Source organism: Empidonax traillii, unplaced genomic scaffold, assembly GCF_003031625.1.
Source record: "Empidonax traillii isolate 1590-97213 ecotype Southwest subspecies unplaced genomic scaffold, ASM303162v1 scaffold471:size1368335, whole genome shotgun sequence".
Taxonomy (NCBI): domain Eukaryota; kingdom Metazoa; phylum Chordata; class Aves; order Passeriformes; family Tyrannidae; genus Empidonax; species Empidonax traillii.
In genome coordinates, this window is record NW_020955664.1 from 650,124 (window position 1) to 666,896 (window position 16,773).

Sequence of the window (16,773 nt, forward strand, 5' to 3'; positions counted from 1 at the left end):
GGAAAGAACAAGTGTCCTGGTCTTCCCCTGCCGCCCAACTCCCTCAGCTAAAACAATCCAATGCAGAATATGAGCTATTTTGGAAGTCCTTGTTCCAATTCTGGAAAAACACAAGTTCTAGATTTCCAGTATTGACCTGATATTTTTTGGCAGGGCATTGATGAAAAGAAAGCCAAGCCTATGAAGCTATCCTTCCTCTGCCCCTCAAATCGAGCAAACTAGAGTCCCAGCACTCCTGTGAAGTTCTGCTACTGAAGTAATAGGGAGTTTTCCTGTGTAAGTTAAATTAGATATTTTAATTACAGATGACTTTTCCATTTTTCTATATTTTATAAGCTTCCCTACACCTAAAAAACCCCACTCATAAGACTGTACTTTGCAAAGAAACGCTTTGGTCACATTTTAGCAGGTTACTAAAGAAGTCAAATCCTACCCATGAAGAAGTCCTTTATGCCACTCTTGTTTACTCAAGTGGAGAACAGCAAAGACCAGTACTGTGTTGCAGCTCAGAAATGGTTAATTCCAAGTGTTGCAATTCTCCCCCTCAACTCTTTTTCTACCTTCTGTATTTGAAAGAAATAGGGCAACAGATTAACAGAAAGGTCTAAAGCAGGATTACTGGGGAATTAGCAAATTTACTCAATGAATTGTCCCCTATCCACAGCCTGGACAACCTGCTCGATGCTGTTGTGGTATCTCAGCTTCAGCTACGGGATTTTTAGTTCCTCTCCCCTCTCATCCTCCTTTCCCATCAGTTTAGATCCTGCTAAAGCAGAAAGTTACTGACAAGAAGCTCAGACTTTACAGAGACACGTCACCTTAAAGAAGCAACTTCTTCCACAAGAACAAACTCCTGTGGGAGTGGGGGGATTTTTATTGAACTCTGAAATGATCAATTGCAAAGCACAGCAATAAAATCCAGAACTGGAACATTCAGTAACAGCCTGAAACATAGAATTGATTTTTATTGTCATAAGGGTTTGACATGCAATTTTTACAGGACACTTAAAGCTTTAAAATTTCCTTTTAATCAGTGTAATTGCCCATTCCCTCCCCAATACACACTTATGTTCTAAATTGCAGTGACTTCCTGATTTCTGAGAAGTAAGGCACTACAGTGTCCTTTCAAAGCAGTTACAGATTACCACAGCAGATGCTTCCCTCTGAGATCTGAAGGTCAAGATTGTCCACGGAAAAAAATGCAAGTGGTAACCAAAGATGTATATCTAGTGATGAATAATTAATCACCACTGCTACCAAAACAGCCATTCTAGGTAATCTACCATCAGACTCGAGAGGAAGCCTTCAGTGCATAGAGCAGAATTAAGTGTTCATCCTCTCACATAGGGAAACTGCTCTGTTCTGGAAAAATTCATTAAAGCTGTCCTGTTCAAGCTAGGGGACAGATTTCAATCAGTCTTCAACAACTGGTATGTTCATATGGCTCAGGACAAGGCACTGGATGAAGACCTCTACATTTATAGTTTTGCAATAGGAGTTGCAGCCACTGCAATGCTTTCAATTGCACATTCATCAGTGCCACGGCGGATTCTGAAGTAACCATCTTCTCCCCATGAGGTGCCCCAGCTGTTCTTCACAATCCAGAATTTCTCACCACTTTCTGGGTCTGCACCATAGCCCACCAGCAAGACAGCATGATTGGTCAATTCAAAAGGATTTAATTCATCCTGCAGCCCAGTGTGATGGTAGATCCCCTCTTTATAAAGCATGAAATCGTTATAAACCTCAAAGGCAACAGCCATTGGCCCATGTTGAACAAGCTCAAGTTTCATCAGGGCTTCGTTGCAGCCTCCATAGAAACCACCAACGTACTGGTACTTTGAAGTGTAGTAGTGGTAACAGCTGCGTTTGAAAAGGCATGGAGAATCTTGGGCTGTGTAAGGGAAGCAGTCCTCTTCCACCACACCGAAGTCTTGGACGTACTTTCCAGCAATGAGATATGGGAAGCCACCATCACAACCTAAACAAAAAGAAATACATGCTTATTCCCTTGGAGAGTTACTTTAGGTGGGACCCTCTCCTACATATATCTTTTGGAATACTTTCAGATACAGTATTGAACATGCACTGCAGAGACCCAGACAATCCTAATATTCTAGTTGCCTATAGTGAGCTTTCTGTAACACACAAGGCAAAATTCCCGTTTGTGGGAACTATACTGGGAACGCTAATATATCGACCCCTGTCTCATTCAATTGCTCCTGACAATCCCCATCAGGAAGAGCAGTTAGTTACAAGCAGTACAAAGACCTGCCTAATAAGCATACAGTCCTCCAGAAAGCTTGAGTCATTGCTTTTGCTCATCTCCCCCTCCTCATATGCTCTTCCTTCCTCTTTCTAAATATGCTACTGGGAGAATATTTAGATCCATTCTTTCGAGGTATGTATTGCAATTTAGCTACATTTTGAGCCCTACTCCTTAGATATTCCCCACCTCACAGGTAGATCTACCTAAAATCCAGTAACATCCCAAGCATGAGGCCACCTGCTCCTGATTCAATCCCATCATCCATCCCACAATGAGGTGGTTGACAACTCTGGAATTTTTTCCTGCAGTCTTCAGAAAAATAAAAAAGTACTATGAAGTATAGCCTGCCAAATACTTCATGAAAAAACTAAATTGTGTGTGATGGGGAGGGCATGGAAGTTTTTAATACACAGTCTCCTTCTGCAGCATTATCATAACTTGAAAGTTATCACTGTATATACCAGCACACTTACCCTGAGAATACTGGCTGCAAGACACAACCTGCTGGGGACTGAAGATCGGTTTCTGAGTATTGTTTGTAAGGATACGTATTCTTGCTTCCAGCATGCCCATGGAGGAAAACGCGTAACAGCTGCCACATGAGCCTAAGAAGGGAAGAAAACAGAACCATGAAGAGCAGTCAGTAACATAAACAGGGCTAGTTACCTACAGGCAGGTACAACTAATTCCTAGAGTCCACTGAGACAGAACCTACCAGATGTGATTAGAAGTTAAACACCGATGGAACAGAAACTTTAAATCTACATTTAGCCTTTAAGCAAGCAATTAAAAAAAAAAAACACACTTCTAATAACTTCTGAAGGAACACAGAGCTTATTCAAGAATAAGAGACAATATACTGCTCTTCAATATTTTTCAGCCGTACCACTTAAGAGCTATGCTATTATGCTATTCCTTCAGAATGAATCTACAGGGACTGCACTAACAGGGCAGAGAAGGCTCAATCTACTGCCTCAGACAATAACCCTTCATGGAGTATATATACTAAGGGGCAATGAACTATTTGAAGTGAATGCTGACATTATTGTTTTTATTTCAATTTACCAATGGATTTAGTCCTGTAATCTCCAGTTGAAAAAATATTCCACATCTCCAGCTACCCCTAAAACAACTGATTTTTTAGAGACTAGTGGTATAAATAGCAAGTTTGATATAGAGGATTCATCCCACCTTCCCTTGCTTCTCAAGGGCATGTAATTGTACGCTGACTTTTCAGAGGCACCTTAATTTCCCTTTGGTTTCCTAGCAGAGAGTTAAGTCTCCTTACTTTTACGTCAAAATTTAGTATTGCTTCTAGCTTTAGGCCTCTTCACTCCCTAAGAACTTCCTTTCACATATAAAAACCTTAGGAAGTGGAATGACAAGCATCATTGGGAAGAACAATTACTTGCATGGAGTCCTATTTTATCTACTGATTGTCACCAAGGTCCATGATTTCCTTCTGTTTCCTGACAGCGGGGAAAGTCAAATATTACAGAGCTATGAAAATAAGGGAGGCTTGAGGAACAAAACAAAATACTTTCTCTTGAAGTGTGTAGGTGTATAAAAGCAGAGCTATTACAAAAGCAAGATTTTTTGAAATTGCACCTTCACTCAGATGTATCTCTGAAGAGAAGGGGCAAAATCAGCCTGAACATGAACACTCCTTCGCCCAGCAGGGCAAAGTGAATAAGTGAAAGATGCCACCCACTCACTGTACAGTCACAACATCTTAGATGGGCCACACTGAATGTTTTGTTGCATCTTGTGCAAAAATGTAAAAAATACGATTCAGGCAACCATTTCAGTCCATTGGAATGGCTGCTAATTTCTCTCCTGCTACACCCCACTGGCATTTATGAATCTCACAGACTGACCTCTTTTAGAGGTTTTGTTTGTGTGTGGGTTTTTTGTTTATTTTTCTTTTTAAAACCTGAAAGCTTAAATACTAATTTGATAGAGCAGAATGCATATTCCACAGACATTTAACATACTCAGCATGGACTCTCAGATTACAGGAAAAGTGTAGGAAGCTTTATTATTGGAAACAACAGAGTAGCTCTCATTTAGAGAAACTCTGAAGCAACACACTCGAGAAAGGGTAAGTTTGGAACTGAGTGTTCAGTTGTCTGGCAGGTAAAAGAGCCTTTGGGATATTCACAGTTCATACCAGGAGAAAGTAGGGGACTAACACCTACATAGGACCATATAATTTCCTGTTGCCATCTTCCAGTGATGCCATGTATCAGCTTGCAAGCTAGAACTCCCACAAGCCTTCCTATTCTTCTTCTGCTACCAGGAGACCAGCTGGCAGAACAACTAAGCCATAAATGAGGGATCAGTGATTTAATTCTTTCCCCACCATGCTAATGTTACATTCCCTTCCCCCAAAAGCTGCAATCAGATAACTACCAGAAGATGCAAGTTTATTTGGAAATGGAAGGGACACACAAACGGAGTCCACTCCCGGCTTCCATTAATTCAGGTCCAACCATTTAATTCAGGTCTCTCACACCACAATGCTATAAAAGCATTCCCTACAGAATAGACATACACCAGCATGGTAACCTTTTAATTCTACTTTAAGCTAAATAATTCCCTAGCCCAGGGCAAAGAAAAAAAATTAGTTTTACCAGTATTCTATATTTATCAGTGTCCATAATTTTCACAGGGACTAATGCCTCCTCTCCTAAATTTATCAGGGTGGCAAGACGTGGAAGCAATATAAGCAATTTTCATGAGTTTATTCATTAAAGCTGCATGATAATTTGCTATCAGCAGGAGTTATGGAAAGAGTGTACAGAAAACCATGGCTGAGATGGATTGGGCAGAACTTGACAGCTGTCTTTATACAGGGTTTTGTGGTAATTGGCCTTCACTCCATCAAGCTACACTGCTGTCTGGATAAGCAGTACCCACCACCTAGTTCAGCAGTGTTGATAGCCAGGACTCCACCCATTTTCCACAGGTTATTCATAGTGAAGGTGCAATCTGTCAACTGCAAGACACTAGACAAAACCTTCTTGCTAGCAGCAAATTACAAAGTACCTCAAAAGACCAGTAGAGCATTTCATTCAGAGCTTTTATTTTTACCTTGATTCCGAACAGGGCTGACATAATTGACACCATTCACATTCCTCCAATCCCAGGATTCTGGCAAGCTTGAAACTTTTTTTAGTAACTCAGCTGTTAGAGGTGCAGGCTTTGGTCTAGAGGAGAAAATTATATTGAGAAACATACCACACTCTAGACAAAAAAACAATTACACAGCACTCAGTTTTCATCTTTTGGCTTCTACTAGTTGGACTTCATGCTATGCAATTTGAAATAGTCTCCATCTACACTGGGTTGGTGTCAATCTGAAGAGATTAGTTTCAGCAGACCTACTACAAGACCTACTAAACACTTCCTGAGGGAACTATATTATGAACTATCCACCGCTGAGGAATACACATCCAGTACAGGTAGCTCAGTTTGCAAGCTGCAGATTGAGCTTTGAGAGCCCCAGACAAGAGGTTGTGAACTGCCAACCCTTTGCATAACCCAGAGACCTGTGGCCAAGCCACACCGGACACTCAGAGGATACGGCAGCAGCCAAGGATTCCAGACTTTCACCACATAGCCTGGGAGTGGATAAAAGCCCAAGGGTTTCTTTGTTCAGGGTCCCTCTACAGAGATACCCAGCTTCAGCTGTTATTTTGTTATTTAGTTATTGCACCAAGATTAAATTATTTTAAGTATCTGGACATCTGAGACTCTGCTATGGGAAACCTGGGGTCAAGCCAGGAAGGAAACTTGGTCTGACTGTGTGAGTGTGGGGTCCTTAGCTGTGAAGGGGTCTCGTCTCAGTTCCAGCTCAGGTGCTGCAAGAGTGACTGCCAGAGTCAGTCAAACGGACGTTTCCTTAACATCTACAAGCTGCTGAGGTCAAATACCTTTGTGCTCATCCGAAGCGCTGAAGGTTGCTGCAACACAGTTCTGCAACAGCTATTTTACACCTCTGCTATCAGAAGGTATGTAAAATATCTGGCTACAGAAGGCACCTGGACCTTGGCAGCATGAACTGACAGCAGCTACAGACTGTTTAACTGCAGACAGACATGGCTTACATCAACACTTCACTAGATGCAGTACCACTTGTCCCAGAAACTTCTCTGGAGCAAGTTTTTACTATGACTATTGAAGATGTATGAAATGTTACCTTCCTCATTTACCACCTGCAGCCAAGTGATGCTCATACATCAGTAAGCCAAGAGCTTCCTGCAATCAGCTTTCACATAACCCAATACTTGTCCTTAGGTGCCATTCACAAATACCAGACACTGGAATCTGTTCTGAAAGCAGGAGAGGGCCAACCAAATACCATCATGGCACTTTAGGGGTGCAACAGGTTATTCTTACCAAGTAGTTCACTGTATTTAAAGATGATCTACAACGTGAGTTCTGTCTATATGATGAAACCATGATAATCTGCATAATTATCCCACAAAAATCAGCAGTTTTATCGTAGAGGACCTTCTTCTATAACCTACAATTTCCACAGTCTGGAAAAGTAAGTAGCAATCCTACTCACAGGAATATCAAGAGTGAAAAAAGTAAAAATACCAAGAAGGTAGAAAGCTATAAAGAATGGAATCTTTAGATCAAAGAACTCTAGTTCTCAAATCAATGTAGAGGATGATGTACGAATCCCCGTTACTGCTCTCTGCTAAGTGATCTGCAAGACCTGAAGGCATTCTCAGGGCTGCTTTCGTGCTTCTGCAATGAGACACTAGTCCCGTCAGAGCATCCTTGTTGAAGGCATGACAAGTTATCAAAGTAATCAGGGAATTCCCTCAGAAATCTTTATGTTTAATGGCAGCATGCAGTTCACTGCTTTTTAATTGCAATTATGAACTAGCAGAACCAGGACAAAGACTAGGGCAAGCAGCTGATGAGCAGACATGAGAGTGAGATGACAACTGAGACTGTCCCCACTTCTTCCATGCACATATGAATTCAACAGTGAGTTAGCGGGCAAGATTAAAGGGTAGGTGACCCTATTTGTCTCAACTACTTGAGACAAAAGATGCTCACAATAATCATTCAAATGAAAAATATGTTGGCGCCCTATGACTATGAGCTGGAAGGCCTTGAAACTTAATTAAACATCTGACCTACAAGCCAAAACACAGCTAGAAAGCGCCAGGACAAATATAAGCAGAGTCTTGGCAGCAGTGAGGTTTCTTGCAAAACAGAAGGTCTTACTACCTTGAAGCTCTGGAATAGAGACCCCCAGCTCTTCTAGTTAGTTCTTCCAGGGCAAAATACTCATACTCCTTGTATCTTGCTGCTCTCCATGACTTCTGGTGAGCATTGATAGCATTTACAAAATCAGAGTTGTGCACATAACGTCTGCTTGAAAGCCTGCAAACGAAAGCAACCAAATAAAACATTAAGACAAGGACAAATTGAAAAGTAAAGGTGTTCTCTAAACTCAATATGTAAAAGACTAACTCTGGAAGCGTCTTGTGGTAGGTACTGATAAAGAAATATGGAAATATGGGATCAAGGTAAGGTTTCTTAAACTTTGAGACTGACTAGATATGATCATCTTGCTTAGACATGCCAGTTTTGTAATTGAGCTTCACCATCGGAGAAACTGTGATGCAACAGGCACATGCTACTCTGTTTTTGTGCATTCAGGTTTTATTTGCAACATTATAACTGGTATTTACTTTATCCTCAGTAACAGAATTTGTCCTTATGGTTCTAGCTAAGACCTGAAAGACAGTTATGAAACATTTTATTCCAGTAAAAGCTCACTTATCTGTTGTTTACCTTCCCCTGGGCTTCTGGAGAGGCAGCTCGTTTATGTGAACATCTGAAGGAGATGAACTTATCTTCTGTCCAATAAAACAAGCCCAGTTGTGGCCAAGCACATCATGTACCCATCCTGGTAGAGTCTCATTACAGTAGCTGGTTACATTCTGGCCTTCCTTTTTGTACTGTAATGTGAAGAAGTTATGCTGGTGTTGAGCAGATGCATTTGTTAGCATAGCAGTAGTTGCCCACCCACTAAGCTGCTTCTTGCCTGTGTTTCAGAGGAAGTGACCAAACATATACTCCAGAGGTTAAGTAAGTGAAAGTGATACTTACCAAGTCACTGCAGAAGACAATCAGGTTGTGACTTGCACTGTTAGCAACAAAGGATGCACTAATATCAGTATCAACTAACAGGTGCTGGTTGTTTGGATTCAACAGTTACTTTCTCAGCAAGATGCAAAAGACCTCGTAGTATTTACCCTTCTCTTCAAGGTTCTGAGGTTTCTTGCATTACATATGTGACCAGTCAAGCTAACTCAAACACAGGAAGGATAGCAAGTTTCTCTCATCCAGTAACCTTTCAGGGAAGCATGTACTATTTCTATGTATTTATGTATAATTTATGTACTGTTTTTGTTTAACAAGTCAGAACCAAAGATGAGACTTCCTAAAACTGCTTTAAGCTTGAGCTGTGATGGTACAGCATCAAGAAACAGTTTCACATGAACTATCAGAAAGAAACAGTATGAAATGATGATCCATGGAGAACAACTCATTTAAAGTTGGCAGTGAGGAGAGTGTGGCTAAGATCTCAAGTCCCGAGTCCTGACACTTCCCTGTTCAGCCACACAAGTCATCACTTTAGTACTGAAAAGGAGTAATAATTTTAAGTAGTCAGTAAAATATGTCTTCATACAACAGTTAGCACTAACACTTTACCCAGCTACGTAAGCTTTCTGCATTAGCAGTGCTTTGACAGCAGAATGTCTCGGAGAGGCAGGGGGGGCGTGGGGTGTGTGGCTCTTTACTCATTGCTCATCTCTTAAGGTTAGGGCGTGTTCTGCATTAAACTACAATAGAGCCTGAAAACTCCATGTAACAAAAGCTTTAACTTTTCTCATCACAAAAATAGAATTGAAGTTTCCTAGTCCAAAAATACTTCCTTAAATGCCATCGGTGTTGCACATGTACAACAGTACAGGGATTCTGGAACTATGTTTCAACAAAATGCTTGCTCAGCTTCTTAACCGAAGAAGGTGGTGTCTTTTGGTGATGGAAATGCCCCAAGACGGAAAAGAGTAATTAAAGAGATGGGAAGGGTTGAGATTCCATACAGGTTTTGTGGGAAATCTGAAGGAGAACATGTAGTGAAATAATTAAGTTTATCAATCAAAGGAATAAAATTAAAGGCTAACTCTGTTTTAGAACAGCCTGGAGGTTGCAGAGGCTTCATATCTACATGCCTGCTTGTCTAGCAAGGCAAGCGAGTTTGCTGACTGGAGCAGCATGGCGACACTAGAAAGCTGAGCTGTTGCCTCGCTCTATTTATACTCTCTTACTGTGCAAGATTGTGCAATATGGGATATAACTACACTTGGACAAACAGCAAGGGCAAGGTCCAGAGATGACTTGAGAAATACCCTCTTCACAACAGGAGTGCTAGAAATCCAGACACCGAAAAGCAACAGGTTAGTGTCTTTTCATCTATAATTTACTGTGAGATCACTTTATTTGGCTCTACATGAGAGTATTACATTATTCCTGTCTTTTCTATGTAGAAGTTGCCACAGATTATAACAAGACCAAGTACAGCTATTCTCAATAAACACAGGCCTTCAATCTAAATATGTGAAGAGTAGAGAAACAGGCCTGCATCATGAAACAATCAGACACAGATCATGCCTACCATACAGTTACAATGAATTAAATTAAAATTAAATTAGATTTGGGATTTAACTCATTGCCTTTTTTCATGAAGACACCTGCTAACTAGCAAATCAAAACAGCAAAATGCCTTTTTTTTCTGTTTTTCTCTCCTAAAAATCCTTGTCCTTTTCCAGGAGATTAAATTCATTGCTTTTTTAAAGATGTACATAGATAACCAGAATAGCATTCACGACATTTGTGCAACTTATCTTTTGGGAAAGTGAATTTAGCAAGTTTCTTACACTGTTCTGTCAGTTCATACATCAGCAAAACTGGGAAGGGTGTGAGAGGAGAGTCAGTGGCAGTGCTTCAAGACACAAAAGCCAATTTCAGACAGCCTGTGTAGAAGCCTAAAATTAGGCAATTCAAATCCTCTGTAGCTACCTTTTCGTATATTGGCAGACTATAAGCTACTACTGAAATGACTTTAAAAAGGGGACACGGAGACTTTGAGACTATAGCACATCAAATGATACCTGGATAAAGAGAATTTAACCTTCCAGAAGCACTGTCAGCAACGTAATGAAAATATAGCCAATTTGCTTTTCCCCCTCTGACTTGAGAGGGGGAAATGAGAGCCACTGATGCAGAGAAGTCAGAGAAACTTTTAAAAAACCTCCACTATTTATGCCTAATTTCTACAAGCCAGTCAACTACCCAATGAGCCACATGTTACAAGAACTAAAATGGGGTAACATCGTCATAGGTGCCATGACAATGACTCCCACTGCTTACTACCAGAAGATACACCACCAAATCAGTATATCATTTCTAAAACCACAGGCAGCATTTCTTACTGCTACCAGTGAAGGTCTGAGAGACTAGACCTGGCAAATCTGACTCTACCAGTTTTAGAGGACCGACTACGAGTATGTCTACCCAAGTAACAATCATACAGGGACGTGGCATCATTGCATGAACAACAGCTGACTCAGGTGGATGTGAATTTTAACATCAGACCCCAATGAAGCCGCCAGCACACTAAAACATCCACTGAACCCATTCTGTAACAGCATCCTTCATGGAGGACAACACTCACACAGCTGTGATCACCAGAAACTGCTGCATGCACTTTCTCTGCAGACTTAAGATGATGGCTTTCATTTCTGAGTTAATAAAATACCACTGCAACCACGCCACATGGTAACTTCATCATCCAGTGCTCACATCAGCAGCATTAAGTCAACTCCATCCAGTGATCTGATCAGTCTAAGATATATCCAAATATATTCAACAGTTCCAATTCTGAGGTTTAAGCTTTAATTATATTTCAAATGCACATTTTTCTCAAACCTGACAACTCACACAACTTTACCTAATGCCAGAATTCAGCCAAGCCACTCCAACATTAACCTGAAAAGGCTTCATGTAGCTAAACTTCAAAGACTGCTGTTAGATACCTGAAGTCCAGGTAAGCTTTTTGGTGTAGTATACTTTTAATAGCATCTTTCCTGTGTTGGATATCATGACATAATCTACCTGCATAATCCCTTCTAGTCCTGGTAAAAAACATAGCTATTTAAAGCTTTCTTTAAATCTTTAATCTCACTAAGAGGAAAGAACAAAAGGATGCAGATCTTATTGGAAATATTATTTTAACAGGGAAGAGGAGGGGCAGGCACTAATCTCTTGTCTCTAGTAACCAGTGACAGAACCCAAAGGAACGGCCTGAAGTTGTGTCAGGGGAGATTTAAGCTGGATATTAGAAAACGGTTTTTCACCCACAGAATGTTTGGACACTGGAACAGGCTCCCCAGGGAAGTGGTTAGCACCAACCCTGACAGTCCAAAAATAATTTGGACAATACTCTCAGGCGCATGGTGTGACTCTGTGATGGTCCTGTGCAGGGCCAGGACTTGAACTCAGTGATCCTTGTGGGTCCCGTCCAACCTGGCACATTCTGTGATTAAGCCTATTGGAAAGGCTTATCAACTAATTTGTTACCAAATTTACAAGTGTGGCTATGCATTTTAATACAGGAAGCACAAGCTGAATTAGAACAGAGTTGCAGACTTGCAGATGCCCTACAGTACAAAAACAAAGAAGATTATGTTAGTAGAACAAAGTACTGCATCTTGCTACCTGATATAAAATGCAAGCAAATATCAACTATAGGGTCATTTTGTTTACTCTAGAGAACATTCTCAAATTCTGAGACTTATGCTTTCAGATTTACACTTTAGGGAAGCAGCAGTTGTACACTGCCAGTTAAGGAAGCCCAGCTAAGATAGGTTAAAAGTTGACTTTGAAGTGATTTGCAGGATGATTAAATAGCATTTAGCAGCTCTAAAACTTCTACTTTAGCACATGAAATTAAATTAATTTTTTTTTTCCATATCTCAAAATTTAAACATTAACTACTGTCACATATCGAGGCTGGTTACTTCAGAATTGCAGTCCTTGGTTTTAACCAAATTTGGGAGCAATGGGGAAAAGAGAAAAGGATGTGACAAAGATATCACCAAGTCAGTTCGGAAAAGACTAGTAACTCGAGTGGTGGAATATTCCATTATCTACTTCTTTCTTTTTGCTGAAGTGGTTTCAATGTTTCAAAATGAAAAAGTGGTTTTTGCTAAAGGACATCTCAGAAGTCAGAATTAGTACCTGTTAGCTTAAGGTACAAAATGCGAGAACCTTACAACACTATCTCCCTCAAAGTGGTAGTCTTACCAATAAGTACCTTAAAAGTATAAATAACTGAAATTAGTTAGCCTCAACTTTCCTTTCAGCCTCACTCTTATGTTATGCTGTTTTAATTTCTTTTGCCATCCCTCAGGAGAAAAAAAACTTTAAAGCCTTCTATATTGCATAGCCCTAAAGAATCCTTGTATCATCCAGCAGAAGCACATAGTCAAGCTTCTGCCAAGAGTCAGCAGGCTAAATTCATATCCAACTTCAGTATAGAGATGTTTCAGCAGCACACATTAAATGAGAGCATTCCCATGAAACAAAGAAATTACTTTGTGCTGCAAACAAACAGCGAGAAGAATAACTACGACTTGTCAGAAGCAGAATGCAAGAATGCAGTAGGATGCTGCATTTAACTTGGAAAACTTCAAAGAACAACAATCCAACGATAGTTAGAAATAAAACACTATTAGAGTTTCTTTACTTGAGATACTAAAGCAAACTGAGGAAAAAATGCTTAGATAAACTCACTCAATCCACTCCTTTGGTGTATATAATCACTTCCCCACAGGCCCCAAGTGAAAGAACAAGTAACTTGGAATGATAGTGAGGCCCCACGAAAGTCTTACTGGGTGTCTGTTTAGTAAGCCACAGGAACAAAAAGCTATTAAAAACTCACTGAAGCATGCATCATTAAACAGGCTGTGTCTATATCTACACAGTACCATAGCTCTGATAAAGCCAACACTTTAAGACAAGCCCACAGCATTCTTGTCAGTAATTAATAGCTTAATTTTTTAACATGAAGCAGAAATACACCCAGAAGTTCAATTAGCACCAGTGGCACTTCTATGCCTGAAACACACAGAATGCACTAATGGCTTAAATACTGCTCATCATTATGCCAAGCAACTCCATCCTCTGTTCAATGTCATAATAGGAGGACTATAGAATACAAGTTACAGAATGATAGTACGTAAACAAGGACACTTCATCTGCCCTGTCACCATGATGAGGTTTCAAGCCCATAACTTTAGTGCAACATAAACAGAATTTGTAACTGATGAGCAGCCTTTAAGAATAAACACTTTCTTGACATGCCCAAACCCACTACTATGAAAGATGTGCAAGGCTTTCTGTACTACAGCTGTTCCAATACCACAAAGCACTCCATGAACCAAGAAATTATTCCACAATCAAGCAGTAACTTCAAAACCATGTTCACACTGGAAAGTTATTTCAGAGTGAATTAAGTCATTTTACCAAGTAGTAAAGACAAGAGCAAATTACTCCATATTAAACATATTGGTTCTGTACCTTCTTGTTGTAGAGCAAGAGACTACCAGCAAAGAAAATTCTTCCTTTCCATGAACTCCAAAGGGACTTTGTCTTATGACTTTCCAAATACTCAAGAGTGATCAAGGCTAAGCAATTAGATTGTTATGAGACTGCTTTTATGCTTTCCTTTTATTGCATTTCCAGGGAGGAAGGCCCCAGCCAGTTAGTATTCTAGTTTACCCTTTTTTACTCCAAAGGCTTCTCAGTTATGACCAACACTAAGCAAACAAAGTCTGCTATGTTTATGTTACTTCCAGGTGTAAATGCAGAAGTATTTTAAACAATAGGCAAACATTGTTCAAAAAACCCTGAAGCCTGCATCAAATGGAATATATTACTTATCCCCTAGAAACTTTAGGGTAGAAGATGGTGATAAAGGTCTCACAAAAGAATTAGTTGTATTTGAAAGATAAAACCACGTTTTTAGTTTCTAACAGGACTAGACATTTTGTATTTCTATTTCATATGTAATGCAGTATTTACTGGATTAAATGTAAACAGATATGCACAGCTAAATATGTCATAAGGTCAAACAGTTTGTAAGAAACTTCCTCCCTCCAAATCCCCCCTGATGGTTGTGAAGTAAGGATTTTGGAGATAGACAGCATTGCATGTTGTTGCCCAATAACATCAAGTAGTTATCTGCAGCATAAAATGCATTTACTAAGTGTAGTGGTATTTCCTCATGCTTCTCTGTCATTTTACATACATCTTGGTAATCTATTGTTTCCTTTACAGAAGGAAAACTAATAGAGAGTAACTGAATTTGGCTCTAATGCTCTTTATAATGTTTAAGGAAAGAAGTTTTTAATGTAAAGATATCTTGCAGATGAATTCCCTACTACTGAACAATGAGCCAAACAAGCTTGCCATTTCTCAACAACAAAGTTACCTGCAAAACTAACAATTAATCCATTTGCTCACAAAGGGCTAAGACACATTCATGACCATGAAATGCACACTACTGTGTATTGCTGCTTCTCTGGTATATATTTGACTGGCCTTGTTTTGAACAACAAGGTGAATCAGATGACCATCAGAAGTTCCTTCCAGCCTAAATTATTCTGTAACAGTTTTGGTATATTGTTTTAAGAGTACTCTTGCAAACAATGCAATACAAGAAATTAACACATCAGTCACTTGACTTAGCGTTCATGTTTTAGGATGTATTTCACAAGGTACATCACAAGCAGCAGCAGAGCCTTCCTTGACTCTCAGCTGTCTTCAAATTGGCTCCTAACATCCATTTACGTTCCAGAGCAGGCCACACTGTTTCTATGATTAAATTTTTCACATACAAGAACTAGTTTGATAATCTGCACCTGTTTCACTGCTCAGCATACTGGCTTGTAAAGCCACTCTGTATTTCAGTGTAAAATATCAGCCTAGGGATTCCCACTCTGCTAGTTCAATTATATTCTTCTCAAATGAGTTCAACAATGACTGCTGAATTCTATCTGCCAGACATGACACCTCAAGCCTGAATTCATGGAAGTACTGTAGCATAGTGTTCCACTGTCCTCATATAAGCAGCAATTCCTGCTGCTTTTGAGGGAGACCCTCCCATTGTAGGTGAGGTCACAGAGGCGTCCCTGCCTGAGAAGTTTCAGAGCAATTTTGCCCAGTTAGACTACACTTCAGTGTCCATACAGTTTTTGGTGTATGACGTGCCAAACCTATGAGGAGCACACTTTGCAGTAATTTAGTTTCACTATCTTATACAGATGAGAATGTCAGTTAGGTATTTCTCTCTCCCACTTTGCTTTTGCTCAAGTGTAAGACCTTGCCTTAGTTTTAAAAACTGCATTCTTATTTTAAAAATTTACAGTTATAAGAGTGCACTGCTCTTGACAGTTCATTTTATTTATAGTAGCTGATATAGTGCCACATTTTTTATTTGTGAAGAAAACAGTGTTGATAATTCAGGGATTTTTTTAGTTATTGCTGAGCAGTGCTCATACAGTATCAAGGCTTCACCAGCTCCTCAGACAGCCCTGCCAGCAAGTAGGCTAGGGGTGCACAAGAAATTGGAAGGGGACACAGCCTGGACAGCTGATCCCAACTGACCATACAATATCACGTACAGAAATAACAGTTGAGGAAAGAAGAAAAAAAGAGGAACATTCAGAATCATGACACATGCCTTCTTGTGTAACAGTCATGCATGATGAAGACCCACTTCATGGAAACTGCCGAAGACCTGCTTCCTGGTAGCAAGTATGAATTGCTTATTTTGCTTTGAATGAATTCCTTATTTTGCTTTGCTTGCCTACACGGCTTTTGCTTTGCCTGTTAAAGTACCTTTATCTCAATCCACGAGTTTTTGCACTTCTATCCTTCCAATTCTCTCCCCTGTCCCACTGAGGGGAAATAAGCAAACGACAGATTGGAGCTTGGCTGCTTATCAGGGTAACCCCTATCTACACACTGGGGTTAACCTACAACAGTGAGCATGTGAATAACCTCTCCGTTAGTTGTGTTAAACAGCCTACACAGCCCTTTACCTTACATGAGCTCAAACTGGCACACAGGAAGCTGCAAGAAAGTTGTAGTTAAACTGGAGCCTTATACACCACTTCTGTTCAGTATGGATTACAGTTCTCCTTGAAGAGTGGATTATCACTTTTCTTAACATCTGAAAATACTGACTTTAAAACAGCTGCTGTAAAATAAACCATCTGTGATGGCCCTTAGAAAGATAATATAAAGCAGAAGTCATTTCTTCACACTCCTTCTACTATTGAAGGTTCAGAGATTTTGCGCCTGGACAAGGCCTAGATGTTTACTGTTGACTCATCTGAAGCCAG

General features: G+C 40.0%; 1 protein-coding gene across 1 annotated transcript in view; it reads right to left on the reverse strand.

Moving 5' to 3' along the window:
* Positions 1-851: 851 nt before the first annotated feature.
* Positions 852-16,773, reverse strand: part of CTSC (cathepsin C) — an 18,320-nt gene continuing 2,398 nt past the window's right edge. Inside the window, exons 3-9 of the mRNA XM_027895828.1 lie at positions 13,068-13,092; positions 10,497-10,508; positions 8,090-8,256; positions 7,520-7,675; positions 5,363-5,478; positions 2,743-2,874; positions 852-1,981 (exon numbers count right to left, since the gene is read on the reverse strand). Of these exons, the coding sequence (XP_027751629.1) occupies positions 1,479-1,981; positions 2,743-2,874; positions 5,363-5,478; positions 7,520-7,675; positions 8,090-8,256; positions 10,497-10,508; positions 13,068-13,092 (1,111 nt within the window). The 3' untranslated portion in view covers positions 852-1,478. The remainder of the gene's footprint in view (positions 1,982-2,742; positions 2,875-5,362; positions 5,479-7,519; positions 7,676-8,089; positions 8,257-10,496; positions 10,509-13,067; positions 13,093-16,773) is intronic.